Source organism: Pygocentrus nattereri, chromosome 14 (genome assembly GCF_015220715.1).
Source record: "Pygocentrus nattereri isolate fPygNat1 chromosome 14, fPygNat1.pri, whole genome shotgun sequence".
NCBI lineage: Eukaryota > Metazoa > Chordata > Actinopteri > Characiformes > Serrasalmidae > Pygocentrus > Pygocentrus nattereri.
In genome coordinates, this window is record NC_051224.1 from 40,928,274 (window position 1) to 40,956,161 (window position 27,888).

The 27,888-nt window shown below is 44.7% G+C and overlaps 1 protein-coding gene across 1 annotated transcript in view; it reads left to right on the forward strand.

Annotated features, from left to right (window-relative positions):
- The first annotated feature begins 12,950 nt into the window (after positions 1-12,950).
- Positions 12,951-27,888, forward strand: part of xylt1 (xylosyltransferase I) — a 105,623-nt gene continuing 90,685 nt past the window's right edge. Inside the window, exon 1 of the mRNA XM_037545037.1 lies at positions 12,951-13,334. Coding sequence (XP_037400934.1) covers positions 13,029-13,334 — 306 coding nt within the window. The 5' untranslated portion in view covers positions 12,951-13,028. The remainder of the gene's footprint in view (positions 13,335-27,888) is intronic.

Sequence of the window (27,888 nt, forward strand, 5' to 3'; positions counted from 1 at the left end):
CAGCTGAGTTCAAACGCCAGTCATGATCACTGTGTTATTAAGACTAGCGATGGTGCAAACGAGCACAGCAGTCTGGAACGTTTAGACTCTGTCTGAACGCTTGATTGTGATCAGAGGTTAATTTATTATCGTCTAGATTATGGTTTAAATTAGCCAGGGATGGATTATGTTCTAGATTATGTTCTACATTATTGTCTACATTAGCCAGGCATGAACTATGGTCTAGATTAGCAAATGACAGATTATGGTCTAGATTATGTTCGACATTATGGTCTACATTAGCCAGGCACAGACTATGGTCTAGATTAGCAAAGGACAGATTATGGTCTAGATTATGGTCCAAATTACCCAGGAAGAAATTATGATGTTATGGTCTAGATTATATGCTATGTTATGTTTTACATTAGCCAAACACAAATTATGGTCTAGATTAGCCAAGGATGAATTATGGGTTAGGTCATGGTCTAGATTAGCCAGAGACAGATAATAGTCTAGATCATGTTCTAGATTCGCTAGGAAACTATTTTGATCTGTATTGTTCTACAGGCTTATGGTTTACATTTTTCAGAGATAGTCTATGCTCTAGATTACCCAAGGACAAATGATGGTCTAGATTATGGTCTATATTAGCCAAGGACAGACTATAGTCTATATAATGGTCTAGATTGGGAAGGGATATATTGTGGTCTAAACTTTGGTCTAGGTTACTTTTCATATTAGCCTGGGTCATATTATAGTCTAGATTATGGTCTCGATTAGCAAGGGATGGGTGATGGACGATATTAGACAGGGATGAATTATGGTCTAGATTATTTACAGTAGTGTTTTTATTGTGTTGAAATGCTGTTCTTTTATTTTCACTTTTTGATATGAAGAAGGCTGCAGTTCTCCTCTTTTCACCCACAGATTTAGGGTATGGTCTAGATTAGCCAGTGACAGATAATGGTCTAGATTATGGTGTAGATTAGCCAGGAACAAATTTTGATCTAGATTATATTCAAGGTTATGGTCTAGATTTTTCAGAGACATACAGTAATCTAGATTAGCCAAGGATGAATTATTGTCTACAGCATGGTCTAGATTAGCCAGGTACAGATTATGGGCTAGATTATGGTCTGTATTAGCCTTGGTATTTTTGTGCTATATTATCACAAAGATACTGAAACAGATGTCGAAACATCTAATTTAATGCATGGGTTGCGAGGTTGTGGACCCAAGAGGGGTAATCTGATAACAGAGATAAATATTTTATTTGCTTATATTAATTAAAAACAGTCTGCCAGCAGAATGGCCACTAGGGGGTCTGCAGAAAGTCGTTAACCATTAATAGGACTAATTTTTATTTCGGCCTACCTCATATATGGCCATGCTACTCTTGCAGGGAGGCTTCAGATGAGCCTCACATCAGCAGTTCTCTGTTTTCACACCTGCACCGTACAGTAAGTGACAAATGGCGCCGTAAGAGGCATTGATCTGCTCTCCGCTGTTGCCATTGTCCTGCACGTACAGTGAATTCGGCCTCTAAACCCCAGCACTCTCCACTATTGACTCGTCTTTAAAGAGACTCAACGGCCAGCCACGGCTGGCATTTACCGGGACCATCGATCCGGGCAGCTCCCCCCCGACCACATACACTCAGATAGGAAATGTAATGACTGCTGCCTGGGGAGAGCCAGACACCCAGGTGCCTGGAGAGGATGAAAAACGAATGGGAAGACAAAAGGAAATCTTATCGGCGTGTACGGTGGAGGTGTAATCCTGCAGACGGGGAAGTCTGAGTGTGATTAAACTTGGAGCAACAAGCCGTGACATTCACGTACTGTATGGTGCCCCATTATCTATTCTTGGCTGCTTTGCTTAAGTGGCTCAATAAATTAGCTGTAGCCTATTTGCGCATGAGGCATGGGTTTTTGTTATGTCAGAGTCTCTCTCTCCCTCTACCTCCTGCTCCTCTCTCTCTCGCTCTCTCTGCGAGGTGAGAAAGTTAATAAGCGAAGACAGCTGATGGTTGTTTAATTGCTCTAACCTGCTTTGTTGAACCGCACCGCTCCTCTGAGAGTTCCTCTGCTGCGTTCTGTCCCTTTCCCTTTTGGCACCATCCATTCATTCTCCTTCACGGTGCCTATTTTTACCACTCTAACAAGGTTCCGGGCGGGCAGGGCAGCAGGTTCCGCAGGTGCACTGTGGGGAAATGAATAGCCTTGCCATGGAAGGCTCGAGCAGAGGGAGCCCCCTGCGGAGTGGAGGTGGGGGGCGAGGTTGGGTTGAGGATTGTGTTCACGCCAGCTGTGCAGGGTCACCTGGGCACAGGTGGCCGCGTGCCCGAGAGGGTGGCGGGGCCGGACGGAACGAAACGGGTCAAAGGCATGATGACGGACAGGGGAGAGCCAGAACTGACCTCCAGCTAATGATATTAAAGCTGTATCTCATTTGTGCTGATGCTAGATCCCTGTCCTGGTCCTGGAGGCCTTCGCTGTGTATGTTGATGTTTTCCCTGGTCAAACAAATCAGCTCATTAACAAGCCCTTCCTGAGTTGATGTAGCTCTGATGTGGCCTGTTTGGATCAGAGATGTTCAACTCTTAGTTAAGTCCGGTTCTTAGCTGCAGGTATCGCATTGTACCAAAGTTATCCTACTTAGAACTTGTCAGGTTCAACACGGCTTGAAATAACAAGTGTTTCATCATGGATGAACCTTCAGCCTGAAGGACAGGACTACTGCAGTAAAATGATGGTTCTTCAAGGGTTGCATGTTGAACTGCTCTTCAGATTGATAGGCACTGTAGTTGGTTCTACATGAAAAAGGCCCTTTATAGCACCATAGGGTTCTTCTGTTGTTACAACGTTGACACTGTGACAGTATAGGAACACTTTTGGTGTTATATAGGATCATACATAACACGTTCTCCATCAATATGAAGAACTGCTGCACCAATTTTAGCATGTAGAACGACTGTCTTTACTAAAGAACCCTTGAAGAATCATCTTTTTTTAAGAGTGTAGTCATGGTGACCCACTGGTTCCTGTCACCACCACTGTGAAGAAATCTGAGTCTACAATCAACCATCTCAAACTCTGAATGCCAGAATTTTAGAATTTTGAAAAAGCGGTGGAGTTCTCCTTTTCCTAAGTACACCCTTTAAGTTTGGATGGTTTCTGCCTAAGCTCAGCGTGACGTCAGAGGGGAGCAGTGAAAAGGAGCACACAGTGAGTCACTGGTCATTGGTATAGATGGGCAAGAGAGAGGAAACAATTTGAGGTAAATTAACAGGGAATGAATTATTCAGACGATCAATATGAGGCTAAAAATGACTCGGTGGAAGAGGGTCCGTCTGTCTGAGTGTCTCTGCTGTGCCCAGCACGCGCAGCCTGTGTGTGGGGGGGGCGGGGGGCTGACGGATGTGTGCGGACAGAGCTGTGTGACAGATGAGAGTCCGGCGGCGTGTGAGGTCAAGGTCACTAGCAGGGCCATGAAGGGGCGTGCTGCATGGCTTCAATCTCCACTCTCAGTGAGTGATGTCATAAATTACGGCTCCCTAAGGAAAGAAGAGCCTGAGTTATGACCTCCTGCAGCTCCACCAAACCCTCCTTATCACTCCCGCTGCCTTCGGCTGGAAAAAATAAACAGGAACCGGAAAAAAGGCGACCTGAGCTGAGCTGCAGACTGGCAAACACATACCGAGCGTGTCATAGGTGTGTTTATACATGTACCTCCTTTATCCACACCTCCAAAATTCAGTCTGAGAAGCTGGTTGATGATCAAACCCATTCAGTGGTGCTGAGGTCTGGACTCTGGGGCGGTCAGTCCATCATTCAGCTTCTTTGTTTGATGTGTCCGTCTCCTTTTCTCAGTGAGGTTCTTCTTGATCAGCTACACGTCCTTTCAGACCCACAGCGCTGAGTGGTCTTCTCACAGTGGAAGGATGGACAGAAACCCCTGTGGATGTTTTCAGATCTGAAGCAGCTTGATCTTCTCCTCTCTTTCAGAGATCAAAGCTTTCAGTGCTGTTTATCTGATGGGGGCAGTTTTGGGCTCAAGCAGCTCTTCCAGGTGGTTGTTAGTTGAGAAACGTTTCCGCTGTCCTTTAGACCATCCAAGATGAACTTCACTTGAATTGGCCTGCACAAAGTCCTGACCTCAACCCGACAGAACACCTTTGGGATGAACTCTGTATTGTAGATTAATGTATTGTAGTTTATTGTATTGTATCTTATTGTTACTGTATTGCATTGAATGGCACAGAGTTCTGCGTTCAGCTCTGGTTCTTTTTCTCTTGGTGTCTGCAGTGACTGTGTTTCTAGCAGTATCTGAGCTCAGGACCGTCTTTTTCTCTAAGCTATTGGTAACTAGCAAAGATACTTTCTCTAGATTGACAAAGCACTTCTTGTAAGTCGCTCTGGATAAGAGCGTCTGCTAAATGCTGTAAATGTAAATGTAAATGTAAATTAGAGCGGAGACTGTGAGTCAGGCCTTCTTGTCCAACATCAGTGTCTGACCTCACAAATGCTCTTCTGGAAGAACGGTCAGAAATTCCCATAAACACTCCTAACCCTTGTGGAAAGCCTTCCCAGAATAGCTGAAGCTGTTATAGCTGCAAAGGGTGGGCCGACATCATATTAAACCCTATGGATTCAGAATGGCATCTCAAGTTCATATGTGAGTGAAGCCAGATGACCAAATACTTTTGGCAATATTGTGTATGTATATATATATATATATATATGTATATCCATTTAATAACAGTGCACCCCATATGCATATATTAATGTAATTACCTACAAGTAAGAATTTTCTAAGCCTTACCATAAACCTGGGCTCAGTAGTCCAAACCCAAGCCTAAGCCTAACCCATTCTCATTTGGTCTCCTCCCCATGAGAGGTTGTGTCTTTGGCCCCTTTTCATCTCGCTTACCTGTGTGAGTTGTTTGTGGCTCTGAACTGTAAACAGTGTTTCCGGGTTTTGATCTGTGCAGTAAATATACAGACGCTCTTCCTCTTCATCCTAACGAGCTGTTACTCATCATCCGCTCAGCGTTTCCTCTTCCGCTTCTGCTCTTTGTCCTGTTTCTGTTTGTTTTGTCTTTGGTTTCCATTGTTTGTTTTATACGGACACTCCTGTGCTCAATATGTCTGGTTATACCTTCACTCATTGCAAAAGGTTCTATACAGAACCATGTACCACACATGCTCCGCCAATCTGACGAACCATTTCATGATGTAAATAACACTTTAATCATGCAAAGGGTTCTTTGAGTATCCATGATTCGAAGACCACTGTCCTGGCTAAAGAAGCCTTGAAGAGCCATTATTAAAGTGATATAAATGTAAAGTTGCAACTTAATCGTAGTTTACAACTAAAACCATGTTCCACTTTTTCCTGAAGAGATTTTATAGAGAAAATGTAAGACTGAAATTCACTTAAGATGTTAAAGAGTCTAACCCTGTGGTCACCAGCCCTCTTCATGGTGATCTGCTTTGCTGCAGAGTTTAGTTCCAACATTCAACCCTTTCAGTCTTATCTAATAATTAGTGTATATACATGCACCTAATAATCTGATAACGGCAGAAAATCAGACTGCGTCAGTAACTGGTTCAGCGTGTTTACACTTAATAATCTGATAACTGCGGATAATACTTAAGATGGTTCTGCAAAGGTTCTTTAGTAAAGAAAATGGTTCTTAATTGTACCATGAACACTCAAAGAACCCTTTGAATGCTTATTTGTTCTCTTCTTTGAAGCATTCTTCAAATTGAAAGAGAATGTGTTTTATATGGTTCTATATAGCACCATAAAGGGTTCTCCTATTGTGACAAGCTTAACATCGTAATGATAGAAGATCCCTTTTTGGTGCCATAGAACCCTTTTCAAAAAGTTCTATACAGAACCAATTACAGCACATTGTCCAACAATCTGAAGAACCATTTCACCATGCAGAGAACCCTTTAACCCCTTAACAGGCCAAGTTTATTACACATTTCTATAACATATGAATAGCTCAACCAGTTTGCATTGAAGTCCCTGTAGTTACTGAATAATACGCCTAAGTATGTAATAAGACTGAGATTTTAAGAGGGTAAACATACAAAGAGTTCTTTGAGTGTTCATGTTCTATATAGAACCATTTTATTTGCTAAAGAACCCTTGAAGAACCATCTTTTTAGAGTGTAGATCTCCAGGAGGCAGGCTTGTTGACCCCTGGTTTATTCTTTAATGTTCATATAGGCTGGATATTTGTGAAAAATGCAAAAACAACCAAAATAATCCAGATATTTTTAAGCCTCCCCAAGAGCCCCCCAACCAAGGGCTGTTCCATTTTGACACAGCTGAACTCTGGCAACCCTACCCAGAACAGATCGGTAAGTCATGCCGGAGCTCGGCCGTTAAAAGCTTTAAATGTCGTAAACAAGACAATCCCACTCAAAGCTGTATGTGGGCTCCACACAGTAAAAGCTCCCTTGGGTGAAACTCATAGGATCTGCATGTTCATTCATGGGTTTCCTGGTGGCTAAAGTGTGTCAGAGTTCCTCTCCCTTACATGCAAAAGCCTCTGACCAAAGGTTTCTCCACCACGATGACTCATGCACTAACCCACATCGCCTCTCTGTCATGTTGGGCCTGTTTTTCCTGACGAAGCTCACTGGTGAAGGTGACGTAGGGGATCACAGGGGCTCGTGAGTCAACACAGCAGAAATCTTGATGTTTGATGGCGGCTTTCAAGTGGCTACTTTAGTAGACGGTGATAGAAAGGCAGAGAGTTCCCATGATTCTGTTGGCAGAGTATTAAAACAGAGATGAATTGCCAAGTAATTCAGCGCAGTGGTGCACTGGCCTGGTCTTCAGTAGCCTGTCAGCATCAAAGCCAGATGTTTGAGAATGAGATCGGAGCAAAATTCTGCAGGGTTTTACCAGGACACAGCAATCAGGGTGCACCTCCACATTTCAGGGTTATCTGCAACTGCTGGATATAATAATAATAATAATAAATTACAGTAAAGAGCCATTATGTGGTTGTTTTATAGAGAAGCTTGTTTGTTTTACTCGTATACTGTATTTTTAAAACCTGCAGTAGCCACGCTCTGTTTACGTTAACGCTTTATGTTCATTCAAGTAAGCTGAATCGCCCTCTGCTGGCTGCTTTGGGCCACGGCACCAATGCTCAGCTAGAGGATAATTGGGCCGATTTTGAGGCCGATTTGCTCCTCCTGACAATCATTCCATGCCATTCAGAATTCTATCTGACTGATCGAGGTGGGTAATCCTGTAAAATAATCAGTTAAATAGAAGAATAATATCCGTGTAAACGTCTGTATCCGATTACATTCCCTATCGGAAAGTTTCAGTCCATTCTGCATGAGCGTCGCGTCACAGTGAGAGTTCATACCGTTCAACACGGCGGAGCAGAAACTGGTCTGCAGAGGAGACGAAGTTCATGCTCTGATCTTTAAAAGACGGCGGCGGGACGGACGTCCAGCTTATGCGTCTCAGAGCACGACGTCTTCCTCTCGGCCTTCTTTAATAAGGACGTGTGAAGGACGTTTTCCTGAGTCTGACGTCATTTTAAAGCAGTTAAAAACACAATCACTGCTCACTGCTGCTCATCTCACTCTGACTGGACCTCACGTGATGTTCGCTGTCATGGTGACGTCTACACTAAGCGATTCTTATACGCTTCAATTTAAGTCTGATTACTTGCAGTGAGCATGTAAACGGAGATTTTCATCAGATTACTGAGCAGAGTGAGAATAAACACCTCAGTCTTGATCTGTAATTGGAAAGTGTTCAATTAGATTGGCAAAAATCTTTGTTTATGTAAACATTGTTTTCCTCCGCTTGGCTTTTTCTGTGCTGAAAGCAACACCACCAGCACAGTAGCCTCACGGTCATCTGCCATGTTTGTTTAGACCTAAAGTCACGGTAGTTCATGAGAAACTCCCACAAGGTTTTTAGAACCAGAGCCATCGATCTGGACTCATTTGCATAATCTGAAAGCGAGTGGTGTTTCATTCAGGGCAGATCATGCATTGTGGGGACTTTGATGACTAATAATGACCAAGGACAAAAACTGGTTAAATTTGTATGTGTGGAGTCTCATGTTTCAACATCAATTATGATTTTCACAATCCCACACTCTTCTTCAAGAGTTCTTTAGTAAACATAGAACCATGAACTCACTCAAAGAACCCTTTGGCTTATTAAACGGCTCTTTGTGCAGTGAAATCGTTCTTCAGTTGATGATGATGTAGATATGGTTGAAAACAGTTCTCTGTAGCTCCGAAAAAGGTTCTGCTATTGTTATGATATCAGGCTTGTAACAATAGCAGCAGGATTTTTGGTTCTATATAGAGTCATTTACCACATATACACATGATATTATACACAAGATGAATTCATACATATTTCTCTACATAGTGACAAATTCCATTCAGCTCGGCTGTCGTTAGTCGATGATATTCAATATTCAATATTTACGATTCTCAATTGGGGCTCAATCTCAATTTGGGAGCAGATCAGAGGAGTAAAGATTGGATTATAGAGCCCCGCAGCACAAGATCATCTGGGAAGATCATCATTTAAGGTCACCCTGATATCTGGAAAGCTTTTGTGATTGTCTGGAGGAACCAATCGGCCTCAAAATCGGCCCGAATATCCTGTAGTGTGGGCTGAGCAGCCAGCAGAGGGCGATTCAGCTCACATTCATTAAAATACAGCGTTAACATAAACAGAGCGCGACTACTTAAGGAAACCTTTTCACTACGCAAAGAACTATTCCTTTCTTTTTAAGAGCGTACCCAGTCTTGCTGCCCTTACCGAGCGACTGTGTGTCCTCTCCGTCTGCATGTCATGTTCTTTTCTATTGACATTGACAGCACAAATAAAAATGAGCTCGGCTTATTGATTTCAGGCGCATAACAGCTGATGAGATTCACTCATCTGTGGCTTCTTTTTCACAGCAGTGAGACGTTTTAGGATGCTTCTGGCAGTCTTGAGGGTCCGTGAGCGCTGAGTGCTGTGGAGGTGGCGCTTAATACACGTGCGTTTTTAAAAGGAATGTTTGAGAAGAGGATGATGGAATACGCTCCATAAACCCCTTGTGAAAGGGAAGCACCAGCTCTCCGCAATCGGCCGAGGCCGTTTGATCAGATCTGCCATGAACCAAAAAGAAGAGGATGGTGAGCAAGAGAGAGAGAATGTTCCATCATGGCCTGCTCTCTGGAACAGATGAAGGGAAGGAGGGAGGGCTGGGGAATAAAGAGCGAACGACTCCCCATCTTTGTGCTCTCTGCAGGAGAGCCGTGGAGAGAGAGAACATGTGCCCCAGGGCTTGAATTCTTGGGCCTGTCCACTGCGGCATCAACCCCCCTGCATTTGTGCTTGCTGGGTACAGAACTTTAGTAGTGGCGTAGGTAGAAATCTACTAGGCATATTTGGGGAGTCCTGTGAAAAAGTTGGGTTGGACAACTTGGTACATGTTGTGATATAGGGGTACCGCCTACAGCTGACACCAGTCCAGTCATCAGCTGCTGCAGCGGGTTTGGAAAGTAGTGATGAAGACAACGGAGCGTTTAGATATGAAACCCATGAGGATCCTGTTCTATGAAGAGACTTTAGAGGAGAGTTTAAGGAGAGATCTCAGACCACAAAGGGTTGACCACCTAAGCCCAATCACGGCTAAAGCATACTGCCATGGCAGGTATTAAAAATGTGTAAGGAACATTTATATCCTACCTTTGATGACTCGACGCAGACGTTTCAGTTTTGTGGTAAAAGAGAAAACTGACAAAAACGATATGTTTTAAAAATTATTTTTTGGCTTTGGTAGAAAACATGTTTGCTCTACTGGAAGAAGGAGTCTTACCTTTACATCCCCTCACAGCTGGAGCTTCAACCTCAAACACTGGCACACTAATTAAGAACTGAAGGATTGAGGCACTGGTGGATAGCAACAGTTGCTAAGTAGTGATGGGTGGTCTAATAAAATAAGCTTAGTGATGACGGTTCATAATATAATGTAATATAACAAATGAAAAATGAATAAACTTTATATTGCAACTTTCATACATTAAGATGTGGCTCAAAGTACTTTACGACATGACGACAAAACAAGAGCATAAATGAGAAAAACAGAAATTTGAGAGATTAAAGAAAAAAAAGGGGAAAAATGCAAAAATTACAAATGAAGTGAATAAATAAATAAAAGTAATATTAAGAATAAACACCATGTATGACATAACTACACAAAATAAGTGTAACAACCAAAAGGAAAAAAGAAAATAATAACACTGGAATACACAATAGCTTATAAAATGTCAAATGATACAGTGAGAATAAAACCAGGTTTGATTGGCTGAGACACAGTGCACTCACATAAACTGAATCAATTAGCATTATCTTCAAAAAATCAGCTTAATAAATATTCTTTCCTCCTTTGATTGGCAGCCTGTGGTCAATCTGGGAAGGGCCAGGCCCACTCAGGCCCACCCATGATTTAAGGCTGTGATTGAGGCCTTTAGGCAGAGGAAATCTCTTCAGAAGAGCTCAGGGCTGCTGCGTAACGCTGGGAGAAGGGCTGATATTTCAGCATCGCTCTGCCGAGACGTGATGGCAGCGTCTTTCTTTAATTCATCAAAGCTTTGGCACCTGCATCTCAGCACAGCAGCCCTCAATTATGGAGCGCTACAACACCAGGGCGACTGCGCCGGGCTCGCATGACGCCACCGTCGTCTGCAGCGCTGTGGACAAACAGAGCGGCCCTGTGTGCCGACACTTCCTCGCATGCTCCTGATATGCCTTAGCACGACCACACACAGACCCTCTCTCTCTCTCTCTCTCTCTCTCTCTCTCTCTCTCTCTGTCTCTCTCTGTCTCGCTCTCAAGGAAAGGACACTGGGTTTATTCCCATGGAAACCAAGTCTCCTTGTCGCACACGGCCATGCTGAGCGCAGGACGAGAGCCGTCACATCTCGTGATTAAAAACAAACCTGTAGGTTGCGCCTCGTTTGGGCCCATTCTAGAGGAAGGATATCTCAACAGGGTCATCGCTCTTCCTCAGATCCCAATGGTTTTATCCCAACAAGGCTGGAAAAATCCTTCATTCCCTTTCGCCCTGAGTGAAGCGCACTTAATGATGCTGCGATAAATAGCTCATCTTCCCTGAGTTTTTACCTGGAGAGGATAAATCCGTGAAGATAGGCGAATGGAGGACCCACTCTTCGGGATTAGAGGCCTACTCAGACTCAGACCCTCAAAAGATCAAAATGATCTGCTTCATATTAAAGGGCATCAAATGTACGCTATTTTCCACCGACAGCAGATGTACAATTTCTGCTTCTGTAGCCTCTTTCTACAGTGCCCCCTAGTGGTCATTCTGTTGGCGGAATGAAAAACGACTCAAATATTCTTAATAAATGTTATCAAATGTAACATTTCCCCCCATGAATCTGTTATCAGATGCATTCGGATGCAGTTGGCTCTCTGTGTGACACAGTGAGCTGCTAGGGAGCAATGAGGGGTAAAAGGGGAGGGATGAGACCCCCCTGCTGTGAAAACAACCCCTGCTTTAGTAAAAAGAGATTTATATCAAACAAATCTGTACAACTGCTGTGATAAACACACTTTTGACCTGCTTGCTGACCTACAAAGATGAAAAACTACTGGCTTCCGGTTTTGCAAATCAAACACATTTTTTAAGAACAGAAAACTGGCGGACCTCCAACTGAGCTACGGTGCTAACAAACACTAGAAGTCAATAGTCACCGAAATCATTTCTGTAAACACATCCGCCAAAACTACCCACTCACTGTTTAGGACACAATACGACTGACTGTGAGCTCCACCTGAACTCCAGCAGCCAGTAGCCAGATTAGATGACGAGTGCAGGGCTGAATTCCCACTCCCCACAGAACCGGCCTCCCCTTTAAGATTTATGAAGATTGCACTTATAAGCAGATATCATCAGTTCCGAAATCCTGGTTTAACAGTCGATTCAGTTTAAAACAACCAAAGTTGTGGATGTAATCTGTGGCGTCCGTATGCCTGAAGAAGGTCGGCTAAAGTGTTCAGATACACGGTCCGGGGGGTTTTGGTGGATGTTTTTATGAAAAAGATTTATATGCACTGCCCTGCGATGGACTGGCGACCTGTCCAGGGTGTATCCTGCCTTCCGCCCGAAGACTGCTGGGATAGGCTCCAGCATCCCCCCGCGACCCTGACGGAGAAGCGGCTTAGAAAATGGATGGATGGATGGATGGATTTATATGCACACACACATCCCACCATGGGGTCTGATTGGGGGTCTGCACGTGCCCCTAAGTTTAACCACTGACTGGGGCTCCACTACACTGCCACACTGGACCCACATGGGTGTGTTTGCGGGGGAGGAGGAGAAGGTGGGCCTATATTAGGGGCAACTGACAAAACCCAACCCATGATGATATGATGACAAAACCCATGATGATGAAAATGAACACGTGGCCTATAGCAGAGTGGACCCGCCCATTCACGCTGAAGTTATAGGGTGCGTTTCAGCCCGGACTGCTTTGCACAGCGAATCAGAACAGAGCTCATTTGCATATAAATGCGTTTCTTCAAGGGTTCTGCAATAAAGGGAATGATTCTATTTAGAAGCATAAGCCCTGCATAGAACCATTTGCGTGCTTAAATGGTTCTTTGCATGGTGAAACGGTTTTGGAAAAGGTTTTGCAAGTCTGAAGAACCATATCAGCATGCAGAGAACCATTTGGTTCTAAAATGGTTCTAAATAGAGCCGTTCCCTTTTAAAGGGTGTAGTTTAAAGTGCAAGGCAAATGTAGGATATGGGCCCCTTAAAGGTGTCGCTGAAGTGCGCTCGCGTCACCACGCGAGGGCGCAGCACTGCAGAACCCCACAACCCCCCCCCCCCCCCCCCCCCCCCCCCCCCAAACACCCCCCTCTCTCTCACTGTAAAAGCCTCTACTCGCGGGCACACGCACGGCTCCGCGCTCTCTCTCTCTTTCTCGTGCGCGCCGCTCCGGGGCTCTGTGTATCGGATCATGGTGTCCGGCGTGTGCGCCCGTAAGTCCGCGGCTCGCCGCTCGCGCTCCGCTCTCATCGTCGCGCTGACGGTTCTGCTGTTACAGACGCTCGTGGTGTGGAACTTCAGCAGCCTGGATTCGGGAGACGGCGCGGGCGAGGACGGAGGAGCAGCCGCCGCTGCCGGAGGAGGAGGCGCTGGAGGAGGCAGGGAGAAAAGGGACCGGCTGGCCGCTGTCGAGTACCCGAGGAGCGGCGTCCACAGGCGGCAGCAGCCTCCGCCACCCCCGCCGGGCAGAGCGGCTCTCCGACACAGACAGCAGCCGGTAAGCAGACACGGAGAGCGCGCTGCGCTCACACAGCGGGCCGATCGTCCGCGGTAACGGGCCTGCGTGGTCGCTGAGGGATGCTTGCGCGCTGCGGGCTGGAGCTGGAGCTGGAGATGGAGCTGGCGCTCCGCTTTAGCCGCGCTGCTTTTGTTGCATTGAGCTTTTATTGGTGCGAGGAAAAGATCTCTGATCTCCGCACAGCTGTGCGCCTCCCTCCCCCACAGACACGCTCCCAGCATCGGCGCTCCCGCACGGGCTTTTACCGTCCCCGCGCAGAAAGCCTGTGTTTTTAGAGAAATGCCCATGTGCTCGGCTCTCAGAGCTGTGAGATGGTCAGATATCTCCTTCACCTTCAGTGGACCACTGTTGATAACCGCTCACGCCAGACCAGCTGCTGTGAATTGTGCCTCGGTTCTGTCTCTGTCTGCGTTCATCAACTCGCAAACGCGTTCTTTAACGCTCACAGGGCTGGTTTTCGTAGTGAGATGTCCATGTGCTCAGATGTTAGAGCCATGAAACGGTCAGATACCTCGTCCATCCTCTCCTAGTGGAGTGGACGGCTGGTAACAACCACTCAAATGTGCGAGAATTCGGTCCAGACCTGCTCAGCTCGCTGCTCTGAATTCTCCCCAGTAGTGCTCCGCAGCATCAGCTAGCAGACGCAGTGTTTCACCCTCAGTGCTCAGAAAGCTTGTTTTTGTAGTGAATGTTGTTTTTTTGTAATGTCGTGATGGTCATTCGCCTTTTTTACACTGAGGTGGACTGCTGTCAGTGACTGCCCACATCAGACCTGCTGCTTTTGGCGTCCCTCCACAACAAAGCTCCACATCCTCGATAAACAGGCACGTTGTTTTATCTTAAACGCCCGTTTTTGTGGTGAAACGTCCATTTGCTCAGATCTCAGAGCCATGTAATGGTCAGATATCTCGTTTACCCTCTCCTAGTGGAGTGGACGGCTGGTGATAGCTAGTCAGATCAGACCTGCTGCTTTGAAATCTCCTGCCTTTCTGTCTATGCGGTCCACATCATCAGCTACCAGACACGTTATTTTGCCTTAAAGGCTTGTTTCTCATCAAAATGACCGCATGTTCGGTTCTCAGAGCAGTGAGATGGTCATTCGCCATTTACACTGAGGTGGACTGCTGTCAGTGACTGCCCGCATCAGATCTGCTGCTTTTGGCGTCCGTCCACAATAAAGCTCCACATCACCGCTAAACAGACACGTTCTTTTATCTTAGATGCCCAGAAAGTTGTTGTTTTTAGTGAATTGACCGTGTGCTCCGCTCTTAGAGCTGTGCGATGGTCATTCACCTTGGTCCATTGAATTGGACCACTGTTACTAACTACTTACACCAGACCAGCTGCTTTGAATTCCTCTACTTTTCCGTCTCCACATCACCAACTAGCAGACACGTTATTTTGCCTTGAAGGCTTGTTTTTCGTCGTGGAATGTCCACGTGCTTAAATCTCAGAGCCATGAGACGGTCAAATATCTCATTCACCTTCTTCCATTGAGCTCAACTGAGACCCAGTTCATCTACATTTCTGTCTCCCTCCATATTAACGGTCCTGCTCGACTAGCAGACTCATTATTCTGCCTGTAAGGCTTCTGGAAAGCTTGTTTTGTTTCCAAATGTCCACGTACTCAATTCCCAGAGCCATGAAATGGTCAGAAATGTCCTTCACCTCTTTCCATTTGAGTGGACTAATGTTAACAGCTGGTAAGCTGTTTTTTAGGGAAAGCTGTTAGTTAAATAGCTATTTTCAGAGCCATTAAATGGTCAGATATCTTTTTCACCTTTTCAGCTGGTGTGGTCTTCGGTCAATATCTACTCAAATTGGTGTGGATTTCTCTCAGACCTGCTGCTCTGAGCTCTTTCTCGTGTCTGTACTGGACGCTTTAACTGTCTCCCTCCCACATGAATGGTCCACAGCATCAGCTAGCTGGACATTGTTTGCTTTAAATGCTTAAAGCAGGGTGTTTTTAACTGGAATGTCCATGTGGTCGGCGTGCAGAGCCACGACATGGTCAGATATCTCCTTCCACTTCTCCAGCTGGACTGGACCACTGTTAATGACTCCTCAAATTTGTGAGAATCCCTTTCAGACGTCCCTGCACACACTCGTAGTCCACATCGGGGACTAGTTTTCGGCGCTTGTTTTTATTAGTGAAATGTCCTCGTGCTCGGCTCTCAGAGCCATGCAGTGGTCAGATACCTCTTTCACCTTTTCCTGTTGAAGTTGATTACTACTAATAACTACTCAATTCAGACCTAGTTCGTCTAAATTTAGGTCTTCTTCCATATTGATGGTCAATTTGTAGACACATTATTTTACCTTAAATGCTCAGAGAGGTTTCATCCCAAAGGTGTTCTGTGGGGTTGAGGTCAGGACTCTGTGCAGGCCAGTCAAGTTCTTCCGCACCAAACTGGCTCATCCACGTCTTTATGGACCTGCTTTGTGCACTGGTGGGCAGTCATGTTGGAGCAGGAAGGGGCCGTCCCCAAACTGTTCCCACAAAGTTGGGAGCATGAAATTGTCCAAAATCTCTTGGTGCTGAAGCTTTAAGAGTTCCTTTCACTGGAACTAAGGGGCCGAACCCACCTCCTGAAAAACACCCACACCATAATGATGATGATGATGATTATCTCCTTCACCTAATTTAGCCCGAGTGGACCACTGTTAATAACAACCGTTCCGAAAGTTGTGAGAATTCCTGCAGTATTTTTTGCTTGCTTGAAATAAGAGAAGAGTCTTCTTCCACATTAATGATCCACGTCATCAACTCTCAGACACATTACTTTACCTTAAATGCTCAGAAAGCTTGTTTTTTCAGGGAAATGTCCACGTGCTCAGCTATTTGAGCCCTGAAGTGTAACTCCAATTTTCTGTTTTGGGCGCTTTAACAGTCTCTCTCCTCTTATTAATGGACCACATCAACTAGCAAGACATTGGTTTGCTCTAAATGCTTAAAGTAAGCTGCTTTTTAGTGAAGTATGCCCAGGCTGAGCTCTCTGGTCAGATATCTCCTCGCCTTTTGAACTGGTGTGGTCTTCTGTTAATAACTGCTCCCAAATTTGTGAGCATTTCTCTCAGACGTCCTGTCCTCTGCTCTGAATTCTTCTAGATTTCTGTATCGAGTAATTTGACAGTCTCCGTCCCCCATTAATGCTCCACATTATCAGCTTTCAGACACATTATTTACCTTAAATGCTCAGAAAGCTTGTCTTTTTAGTAAAATGTCCATGTGCTCAGCTCTCAGATGTCAGATATCTCCACCTTTTTTTGGCCCCAGTGGACCACTGTGAGAACCTCAGCAGGATTTTTTTGCTTGCTTGAAATATGAGAAGAGTCTTCTTCCAAGTTAATGACTCACATCATCGACTTAAATGCTCAGAAAGTTCCATGTGCTCGGCTCTCGGAGACATGAAAGATATGTCAGATATTTCCTTCAGTGGACTGCTCTTATAACTCGTACACTAGTCTGCTTGCTCGAAGTCTTCTGAGTCTCTCTCCTCTTATTAATGGTCCTAATCAACTACCAAGACATTGTTTTGCTTTAAACGCCAGCGAAATGTCCATGTGCTCAGCTCTGAGAGCCGTTAAATGGTCAGATATCTCCTTCACCTTCTCCACAGGAGTGGACTACTGTTAATAACTACTCAGATTTCTGAGAATTCCTTTGGACCCGCTGTGTGCTGCTTTGAAACCTTCCACATTTCTGTCTCCGTCCACATTAATGCTCCAGCTAGCAGACACATTATTTTGCCCTAAAGGCTTAGAAGGCTTGTTGTTTAGTGACGTATCCCTGCGCGGAGCTCTCAGACCCATTAAATGGTCAGATATCTCCTTCACCTTTTCCACATTAGTGAACTACGGTTAATATCTGCTCATATTTGTGCTGTAGAGCTTCTTGTCTGCTTGAATACTTGCACATTTCTCCATTGGACACTCAAGGCACCGTCTCCCTCCCCTCATTAACGCCCCCATCATCACTCAGCAGGACGCATTGTTTTGGCCTTAAATGCTCATCGAGCTCGTCTTTTCTCCCTCGGTTATCCGCTATTGGCAGAAATGTGCATGTCCTCAGATCTCGGAGCCATGAGTCAAATACCGCGTTCACCTTTTCCACTCGAGCAGACGAATAACTCGGGGTATTTCTTACGAACCACTGTGGTATGCTTTTCGTTCGTCTTCTCAGACGGAAATGTGCGTGTCCTCGGTTCTCAGAGCCGTGTGATATGTCAAATATCCCCTTCACCCTCCTCGGCTGGAGTCCGCTAATAAGTGTTCTTTACTGTAGACTGTAGAATTAGGCTGCTGTGTTCCGTGCAGAGCTTTAGTAGTCACTGCTGCTCGCTTGCTTTAATATATGTTTCCGCTCTGGAGGCTCTCCTTCCCCCCTCTATCAAGCTCTCCTGGTCCACATCATTAGCTAGAACACATGAATTATTTTAGTTGAACCTCTTAAATGGCCAGGGTCCACCGGCGGGCCCAGAGTTTTATTACACACCTCTGAAGCCTAAGCATAGCTCAGCCAGTCTGCACTGAAGTCCATCATTCAGTTTGCGTTGAATAATAAGCCTTAGTGTGTAATAAGCCTGGGATTTTCAGGGGTTCATGGGGATGTCTGTACAGTGGTGGTGATGGGAACCAGGCGTCGCCATGGCTACAACACAGATATAGACACTTTATTTACCATCCAGAACCACCAGAGAACCTACACGAGTCTTCTGAGTTTGTATGGAATGTTGATGATGGAAAACAGTGGAAAATCTGGAATACTGAGTTTTCTTTGGGGACTATTTTGCCGCACAGAGCCCTGCATGTGTCCCTCCACCATGAATGGACGTACAAGTCAATTTTAGTGAATGATTTTAAACGTTTAATGTGCCAAAATTTAGCAACATTGGTGGAATTCCCCTTTCACTGTCCTGATAACTTGCATACTTAAAGAAAAAGTTATCTGCCCTTAGAAAAACACCACTTTACAAGACAGAGTGCCTATTCGTGGGGAAATTTCCCCTTATTTAATAACATAAATCATTTGAACTATTAATGTTGAATGAGGAGCCAATCAGAACAGAGCTCGTTTACATATATATCAGTCTAATGGCTTTACATCTTAACCATTTTTTTGTGCGTAACATTTATAAAATATGCGAAATTCCTCTATAAATGTGTATTTGTAAGCTTCATTTTTAATAGATTAAGTTCTGGGACGTTTTTATTTTGTCTTTTATGAGTTTTTATTACATTTTCATTGGAGAATAGATATAAATAAATAAATCACGTTCCCCAATTTATGAGAATTCCTTACAGACCCACTGTAATATGTTGATAGTCTGTTATTTGAGTAAATTCTTATACATTTCTTAAACGAACCCCCCAAATGAACGGCCAAACCCAGTTTTCTGTGTGCGCTCTGCTGTCTGTCACCCTTTCCTGCTGGAGCACTGATAGTTTGGCTTACTAATACAGTCTTAGCCGGCGGTCACGTGATTTTCATCTATATTTCTGGCTAAAAAAGCGATCGGGTCTCATTAATGAATCAGTTGAAGTGAACTGAATAGACGTGTCGATGCCAGACAGCAGCTGTTTGTTCCACAGCTCCGTCGATGTGCATGGAAACCTGCTTAGTGCAAACGTGATCACATGTTCCTCCACAAATGCACGGAACCTGAAACGTGTGATTTTCGCGCGGCATGCTCTCGAGCAGCAGCAGGAATGTGCCATTCATGCATGATACATCACACGTTCCGTAATTAGCAGGCGATAGATATCGTGTAGTATCATATTAACATGACGCCCTTTGATGTGAGGACGGCCAGCTGATTAGCTGCGTTTTCTCTATCGCCGCCTTTGATCAGGGATCGCATTGCGTACCGAGGAGATGCCACTTTGATGGCGAGGCTGAGGAGGCGGACGGCGGGTCAGGCCTGGTTTTGGTGCTGGGAGGGCCGCAGCCTGTTTTCAGGCGCAGGCGAGACTGAACACAGCTTCGCTTTCTTTTTAATATCTCAGCAGACTTGTTGAAAGTTTAATATGCGCACTAATTAGAATCCGTTCAGTCTGAGATGGATCACCCTCTCGACTCGGAACGCTAATATTTGGAGCAGCGGGACGCCGGTTGTTTGGTATTTGGAGGGGAGCAGTTTCAGGCTGTATGTCTCCCTTAAAGCACGAACCCACTGAGCTCTGGGTTCACTGCTGTGGTTTTGGTACAGTGTGTAGATGTGATTATGTAGTTGTGTATTCAGCGATATTGTGTCATAGTCCTGTGTCGGCAGCTGTGAGTCTACTCTGGCTTTTATTTTGTTCACTTTGATGTCAAAATGAAGGCAGAAATATAAGATATCGTTTATATTTACACGAAATAAGACTCAATAAGACTCTCGTCTCCAAGTTCAAATCTCAGTAAAACAGCTCCTCCTCTGCTCCTACAGGAAGTTTCTACGTGTAATAATGATGAATGAAGGGAAATTCCACAGTTTTTTATTTATTTATTTATCTACTTTAAAGGCAAGATGGTTCAGTTCAGTGTTAGTGCAGACGTCTCTACAGTGGTGGTGATGGGAACCAGGCGTCGCCATGACTACAACACAGATATAGACATTTTATTTACCATCCAGAACCACCAGAGAACCTACACGAGTCTTCTGAGCTTATATGGAATGCTGATGATGGAAAACAGTGGAAAATCTGGAATAATGAGTTTTCTTTGGGGACTATTTTGCCGCACAGCGCCCTGCATGTCTCCCTCCACCATGAATGGAGTTGAAGTTCTCTAAACTCTCATAAAACAGCGTCTCAGTCATCAGGCAGTGAATTCAGAACCAGTTCATGTAGGAACTTTCTGTAGGAGCTTTTAGAGGGACGTCTGGTTCCCATCACCACCACTGTGAGGAGCTTTTAGAGGGACGTCTGGTTCCCATGTAGGACACAGCGTTTCACACCAAGCCGCTCTGAATGACTCTGTTGTATAATAGCTGCTCAATAATAAGCCCTAAAATAATAAGAATGGAAAGGCTGCAGTTTAAGGGGTTGATATGAAATTCCAGCGTATCTGTGGTGATAATGTCCACTTCCTCTTAGTGTTAGCGTCCAGCGTGTTGATGCTTCTGTCTGGAAGTGCCAGTGGCGCGGCCCCTCTGCCCCCCTCTGAGTGATGGGCTTCTTCAGACTCGTCTCTGCTGCTCGGCTTTTAGCGCTGCTGCTGGAGGCCGACAGCGCACAGGCTGACCTCCGCGGCGCTGACCTTTTCCTCAACTCAGCCATGACAGGCTGTAAAACGCTCCTGTGAATCTCCCTGCCTCACGCGGCGCTCTCTCACTGCCTCGCTCTCTCTCTCACTGCCTCGCTCTCTCTCTCACTGCCTCGCTCGCTCTCTTTGTTTTGTCACCTCTGTGGGTCACCTGTTCTTGTAAACAGCGATGCCGGCAGGCTGTGCTGGGGCTGCGCCGCATGTGCGGAATACTGGGATTGCGGTGATGTTTGGTGCATGTTATGATTATGATACGCCTTATTTACGCAGTAATGTGGGAGATGCCGGATCTGGTGAGCTGTGGGCTAAAGCACGAGGCTGAAGACTGGGGCTGAAAGATGAATCGGTTTTATATCGAAATCGCAGTTAGACAGAGTGCCATTTATTTTAAATCACAAAAGCTGTAATTTTAACATTGGCATAAGTTTTAAGAAGGGAAATTTAACAAAACTGGAAGCTGGGAAGTTTATAAATGACTATAGATGAGTTAAACCAGTCAAACGCTCAACACAACCACCACTAACCGGAAAAAAGTGGGTAGCCTGGTTTCTTGGGTAAAATAAAAAGCCTGGACTTTACGCAGAAAGTAATCGCAATTTCAATCAGAAAAATCGCAATTAGATATTTTCCCCAAATTGTTCAGTCCTACTGAAGGCGCCAGCATCTCTCAGTACAGCGCCACCTGCAGAGTATTACTGAGATTACGCCACAGTTTCCTGGTGTTTATAGTATATTCAAACATAATTGTGACACACGACGTGATCAATAAGAGCTTTTATTTATATCCAATCTCCCGCTTCTGCGCTAAATAGAGTTAGAGTACAGCTCGCTCTTCTCCAAAGCTCCTTTCTGTTCGATTAGTTTCTCAGCCGTTTTTGGCTACTTTAACTATGTTTTGATGAAAGGTGGTGGGCAATATGATGATATTTATCATTGTCGTGATAAATCACATCACAGTAAGCGTTTCTGAGCACGTCATGGATTTCATCCGTACATAAAAATGCATGCTTGAATAAAAAGAGAGCTTTATTGGTTCTGTTGTGTGAAACCTTGAATACAAGTGATTGGATTTATGGCTTTTGATGGTATTTTAACAATGTGGCACTACTTTGTCTGTTCTAACTTATCAAACGTCATAAAAAATAAATATCGCGTATCGTAATAAAACTCCCTGAAGTATCACAATATTGCCCATCTCCACCTACCCGCAGTGTTAAAGCTCAGGCTTGTTACACACTAAAGCTTGTTATCCAGTAACTACAGGGACTTCAGTGCATACAGGTTGAACTATTCTCAGGTTAAAGAAGTGTGTATTAAAACTTTGGGCCATTTAAGGGGGGACATCAGCACCATGTGTGACCCGGTTTGCTGATTACAGTGGGAGCGTTTTGGTTTTTTGGCTGGTTACTTTAGTAAAGTTGAGACTGTTATTTTTGAATCTCCTGCATTATCAGTATTACAAAGGCCAGCATCGCAATACTGAAGACCAGCCGATAGATTGCGCAGCTCTAGCCTGTCGCGTCACGATTGTTCCCACTTTTCCGGGTGTCCGGGTGTCCTCTGCTGAGCTGCTGGAGTAGGTGAGGGCAGACTGGGGCGGAAAGGCGGCAGAGGAGTGGAATACTCTCCTCCGCTCGAGGACTTGGAATAGGAGGATAAGTGCAGATCCATCACAGCTCCCATAAGCCCCTTCATCGGGCCCGGCTGCTGGAAACACAAAGACCAAACAAAGAGATTCAGAAACACGATTTGTGCTGTTGTTGTTTTGGGGAAAAGCGCATCCTCTCCAGTTCAGTTCTTTTGGGAAATTGATACCTTTTCTGCTGTGTCTGAGTGAAGCTGTCGCGGAAGATTGATGCTGTGATGCTCAGCGACCGACTGAGTCATATCTTCACTTCCGTACCGCAGGTTGGCGAGGTTGCGTAAAATATTCCGTCATTAGATTTAGGGCTGTCACGGTTAATCAGATGTTCAATTAAATTGACTATGGTTAAATATGTATCATTTCAATTTTTATTCTCTATATTTCAGCTTAATAATTACTTCAAAATTTGAACCACAAGAGGAAAAATTACAGGTCAGGAAAAAGCATTCTGAATGTCCCCCAAAGGGGGCGCTGTTATAGCTTAACATGCTTTCGTGAGCATCGCTGAAAGAGAGGAAACCCACACCAGCGGTATAAAATATGATAAAATGCACAGATTTAAACAGAAAATAATTTAGGATATTATTAATAATAGTCCACAGAAACAAGTACTCCACCAAGAAATGTGGTTCCTTTAGAGTACGGTATCGTTGCCAAGCAACCGTGGACCACTGAGTGTTTAGTAGGTTGTGGTCATGTCGTGTACTTTTGAACTTTGTGTCGTATAACAATGAACGTGTGATGACACAGAGCTGTTTAAAGCAGAAACTTTATAAGTTCTGTTTGGTACCAAATCACCACCGTGAGTCTTATTTAGCGCCAATCCAGCGCCGCTCTTCTCACACTGGGGCTGAATCTCAGACGGTCGTTATTAGTGATATAGTCGTTATTAATGATATAGTCGTTATTAGTCATATAGTCGTTATTAGTGACACAGTCGTTATTAGTGACACAGTCGTTATTAGTGACATAGTCGTTATTAGTGACACAGTATTATTATTAGTGACAGTCGTTATTAGTGACACAGTCGTTATTAATGACACAGTATTATTATTAGTGACAGTTGTTATTAGTGACACAGTCGTTATTAGTGACACAGTATTATTATTAGTGACAGTCGTTATTAGTGACACAGTCGTTATTAATGACACAGTATTATTATTAGTGACAGTTGTTATTAGTGACACAGTCGTTATTAATGACACAGTATTATTATTAGTGACAGTTGTTATTAGTGACACAGTCGTTATTAGTGACACAGTATTATTATTAGTGACAGTCGTTATTAGTGACACAGTCGTTATTAATGACACAGTATTATTATTAGTGACAGTCGTTATTAGTGACACAGTCGTTATTAATGACACAGTATTATTATTAGTGACAGTCGTTATTAGTGACACAGTCGTTTTTAGTGACAGTCGTTATTAGTGACACAGTCGTTTTTAGAGATATAGTCGTTATGAGGCGTCACACCCGTGGTATGTTGTGGATTTTACAATGACTTCAAACACGACTCAGCCGATCAGATTTCAGGACCGGAACTATCCATTTCATAATGTGTGTTTACGGTCAGGATGAACTGGCAGACGCAGCTGATGTGTGTTTTACAGGCCTTTAAGGAATTAACGTGAGCACCGCTAAGGCAGAAGTGCTGTTTTGGTATTGGTGTCAAATTGAAGGTGGAAGCGTTTCCCGCGGCGTGTTGTGGAGGCTGGACAGCAGGTCTGCAGCGATGTTCCTGCAGGAGCAGCGCCAGGTGCTATTAGGGAGCCTCTCTATTTGCTTTAAAGCAGAGAGCAGGCTTTGTTGTGGCTGAGCTGTGGGTGGGTTTCCTGCCTTTGTGCTCTTCAGGCAGGTTGACGGTGGAGGACAGGTGCTGGATCTCTCTGCCTTTTGATCTTGCACTTTGTTCCACTGGCTGTAGCTTTTTGTGTCTCTCCAGCGACTTCGCTGTCACACAGATCCCTGCAGAGCTTTCTCCGGCGAAGACGCTTCTCCTCGGCTCTGTTTTGAAATGCAGAACCCAACAAGACGTCTCATTTGACTGCAGGTTGGGAAGCAAGCGTGGGCTTTTCTTCCGACCTCTGAGCTGAATCTGGAAGTTCCTTGATTGAGCGTGTGCGGGTTTTTTACAGCAGCTAAAACGGAACGAGTCTCTGAGAGTGATGGGTTTTCCTGTGAGGTGACAAAATTGTCCATTTACAGCCGCCGAAATTGATTGAGAGGATAATTCTTGCGAATAAACGTCTAGCAGAAATTTCCCAACAGCCTTCGACGCCGGCGCTGCAAATTGCACGCGGGAGTTAAAACATGAGCAGAAAAGAAATTACAGATTCACAGCCTCGTCTTTCTGCCAAAAAAGTGGCGAGCCTTTGCACGTTTTCTCAGATTTGCATGTGACTAGCTGCTGATTGAAACATCTCGCCCGACAGATCTGCTGCCAAGTGATGGATGGGATCTGGGGTTTATCCAGGTGTTGCTACACGTTTCACAAGCCACTTCCCTCGTTCCCTTTGACCTTCTCATTAAAGAGGAATTCCATTTCTTCTAATGGGCAAGGTGGTTTGGTGTGAAACGCTCGGTTTGGTGTGAAACGCTCGGTTCTAGAGTCAGAACCGTTCCCAGTGGTGGTGATAGGAACCAGACGTCCCTCTAAAAGCTCCTACAGAAAGTTCCTACATGAACTGGTTCTGAATTCACTGCCTGATGACTGAGACGCTGTTTTATGAGAGTTTAGAGAACTTCAACTCCATTCATGGTGGAGGGAGACATGCAGGGCGCTGTGCGGCAAAATAGTCCCCAAAGAAAACTCATTATTCCAGATTTTCCACTGTTTTCCATCATCAACATTCCATATAAGCTCAGAAGACTCGTGTAGGTTCTCTGGTGGTTCTGGATGGTAAATAAAGTGTCTATATCTGTGTTGTTGTCATGGCGACGCCTGGTTCCCATCACCACCACTATAAAGACGCCTGGACCGTTTCACGCCAAACGGCTCTGAATGACTGTGAATTATGCAGGAATTTTAAAAATGGAGTTGTATTCCCCTTTAAGGAGATTCAGACATCGATTCAGTGAACTGAGCAGAAATCACCTTGTATTTATTCTTTAATCCAGTGTTTGTTTTCCAAAGCTGTTTGTTCTAAATGTACAAAAAGACAATTAAAGTCAGGCAGTTACCTCAAACACTTCCATTAAATCAGTGCATTGAAATGCGTTGTGCAGCTATAAAATCAGCATCAGGCATTAAAGTGTCTGTTTATCTGGCGCTCGCCTTGTATATTCTGTGGTATTCGGGTTCAGATGTTCTCTTAATGCTGCTCACAGAATTGATTCTGGGATTTTTAATCAGGAGCCGCTCCGTGTTCCGGCCTCTCTGTGGCCTCAGCACCGGAGACGCTCCAGAGAAATCATTTAAATGGTGTTTGAACTAGAAGTGTATCCTTATGGGGCTTTTTTGCTCCTCCTTTGACATTTCCAGGGCATTTTTGTTCGTTTTTGGGGTATTTCTCCTTGAATGCTGCTTAAAGGGGAATTCCACCAAAATTTCTGGATAATTACCTGATTATTAGCTGTAAACAATATAAGTTGTTCAGAGCCGTTTGGTGTGAAACGCTCTGTTCTAGAGTCAGACCTGTCCACAGTGGTGGTGATGGGAACCAGGCATCCCCCTCTAAAAGCTCCTCACAGAAAGTTCCAACATGAAATGTGGAGTGAAGGCGATATGTAAATTTAGTAGCCGCTCATTTATCCTGAGGTTTTTTATCCCGCATGAATTGTTTATAAACATTACAGGCGTCCTGTCACTCATTTCTCCGCTAATCCCATCCCGGGTGGGCTTTACACAGGGTCTCCAGGGTATACTGATAAGACTGGCCCCTGGTGTGGAGTATAATGGGCCGTGCAGGTGGTCCAGTTGCTGGCTCTGGAGTACGGAGAGATCACAGCCACACCAGTGTTTACGCTCACTCACACCTGTCCGTCTGTCTGTCTGTCCGCTATCACAGCTCGTACTGTAGTGATAACGTACTGTTTTTGGCTGAACGTGGAGAGTGAAATGGTCAGCTGTTTGCTGGTCATTTGAGGCTGTGACCCAGCGCTGGTTCAGGCCATAGGAGAATCCTCACTCTGTACCACACCACACGCACCACTGCAGGGTGGATCTGCCCGTCACTGATGTTAAGGGCAACTTTTGGATATATAGAAATAGAAAATGAGGTGTCATAAAAACCAGTGGTTTATATTTGAACACCTTACAGACCCTTATAACATACTTATTACACACTAAGGCTTGTATTAATTGTAGGATTGTATTAATATATTAATGCTTATTGATTACATACTGAACACTATTATTATTACACACTAAGGCTTATTACTCATTATACACTACATATTATTATTATTATTATTACACATGAAGGCTTATTAGTATGTCAAGGCTGTTATATTCTACATTATTATTATTATTCATTACGCTTATTTAAATAAACACTCATTCTGCTCGTATTCATGCTCCAACCGTTATTGCGTAACTAACGGGCTGCTCTCTAGGCGTGTCGGAGCACCGAGTTTAGAGCTTGTTTATTTTCCTAAGGCCCATGACGTCTCAAGGAATGCCTTTATTTTATTAATATGTATTTGCCTCCACACACCCAGCTCACGTCATGACTGTGAAAAGGGGTATTAGTGTGATTGGTTATGTAATAACGGTGACAGGCCTGGCGGAACGTTTACAGGAGGAGGCGCAAGCGTTCTCAGCTCCTAGTGTCAGTTAGTGTGAAGAGGTTTTGTGATTGTGGAGCGTTCCTATTGGCCTTTCAGGACAGCCGTCGTTTTCCGATGAGTTAGGAATAAGTTTGCGTGTCGTTCGCCTGGAGAAAAAAACGTCTCCAGCTTCCAGGACCTGTAAAGACTCAGCCAGGCTTTCATCTCCCTGCCCGGCTGTTGCGTAATGGGCCCAAACCAGCGGCAATCGATTTGCTTCCCCGTGTTGAGCTGATGGTTATCTGCAGCATTTCCATGATGCGCTCTGCTAATGAGTTGGGCTCGATTGGGTTTCTGTTTGTTTGTTTATTTATTTATTTATTTCCCCCACAATGACTTCATCTGGCTTTGACAGAGGGTCACGGAGAGCCGGTCTATTTCCCAGCTCCGGCGGCATCGTGGAAATAGCTCAGATTGCCGAATTGTCAATTATCGTAGAGTGGGTTGTTTCGTTAGTGTTGTTTTTTCCGTTTTGCCTTTTGTAAACATGTCTATAAAAATGAGGTAATTATTGTGTGTGCTTGCCGACACAATAGGGGCCTGTCAGTGATATTGGCGGAGCTGGGGGGCGTGTGCTGTGGTGCTAATGCTGGCATAACAGTGGTTAGAGCTGGTTTTTGGGTGTGAGTGAGTGCACTATTGTTTCAGCCTCAGACCCCCCCCCACCCCCCCGGACGCCTCTTCACCCGCTCCTCATCTGTGTTTTCTCTGGAGTGGCACCAGAACACTATTCATTTATTTACTCGATTGTTTATCAGCGTATTCTGGTCTGTTTGTTTGGGATGGACGATGCAGAGGGCATTTACTCTGTTCTGGAATCACCTGCGGGCTGAAGCTCATCTGTTATTGGCTCAGTTCTTGATGTTGTTGTT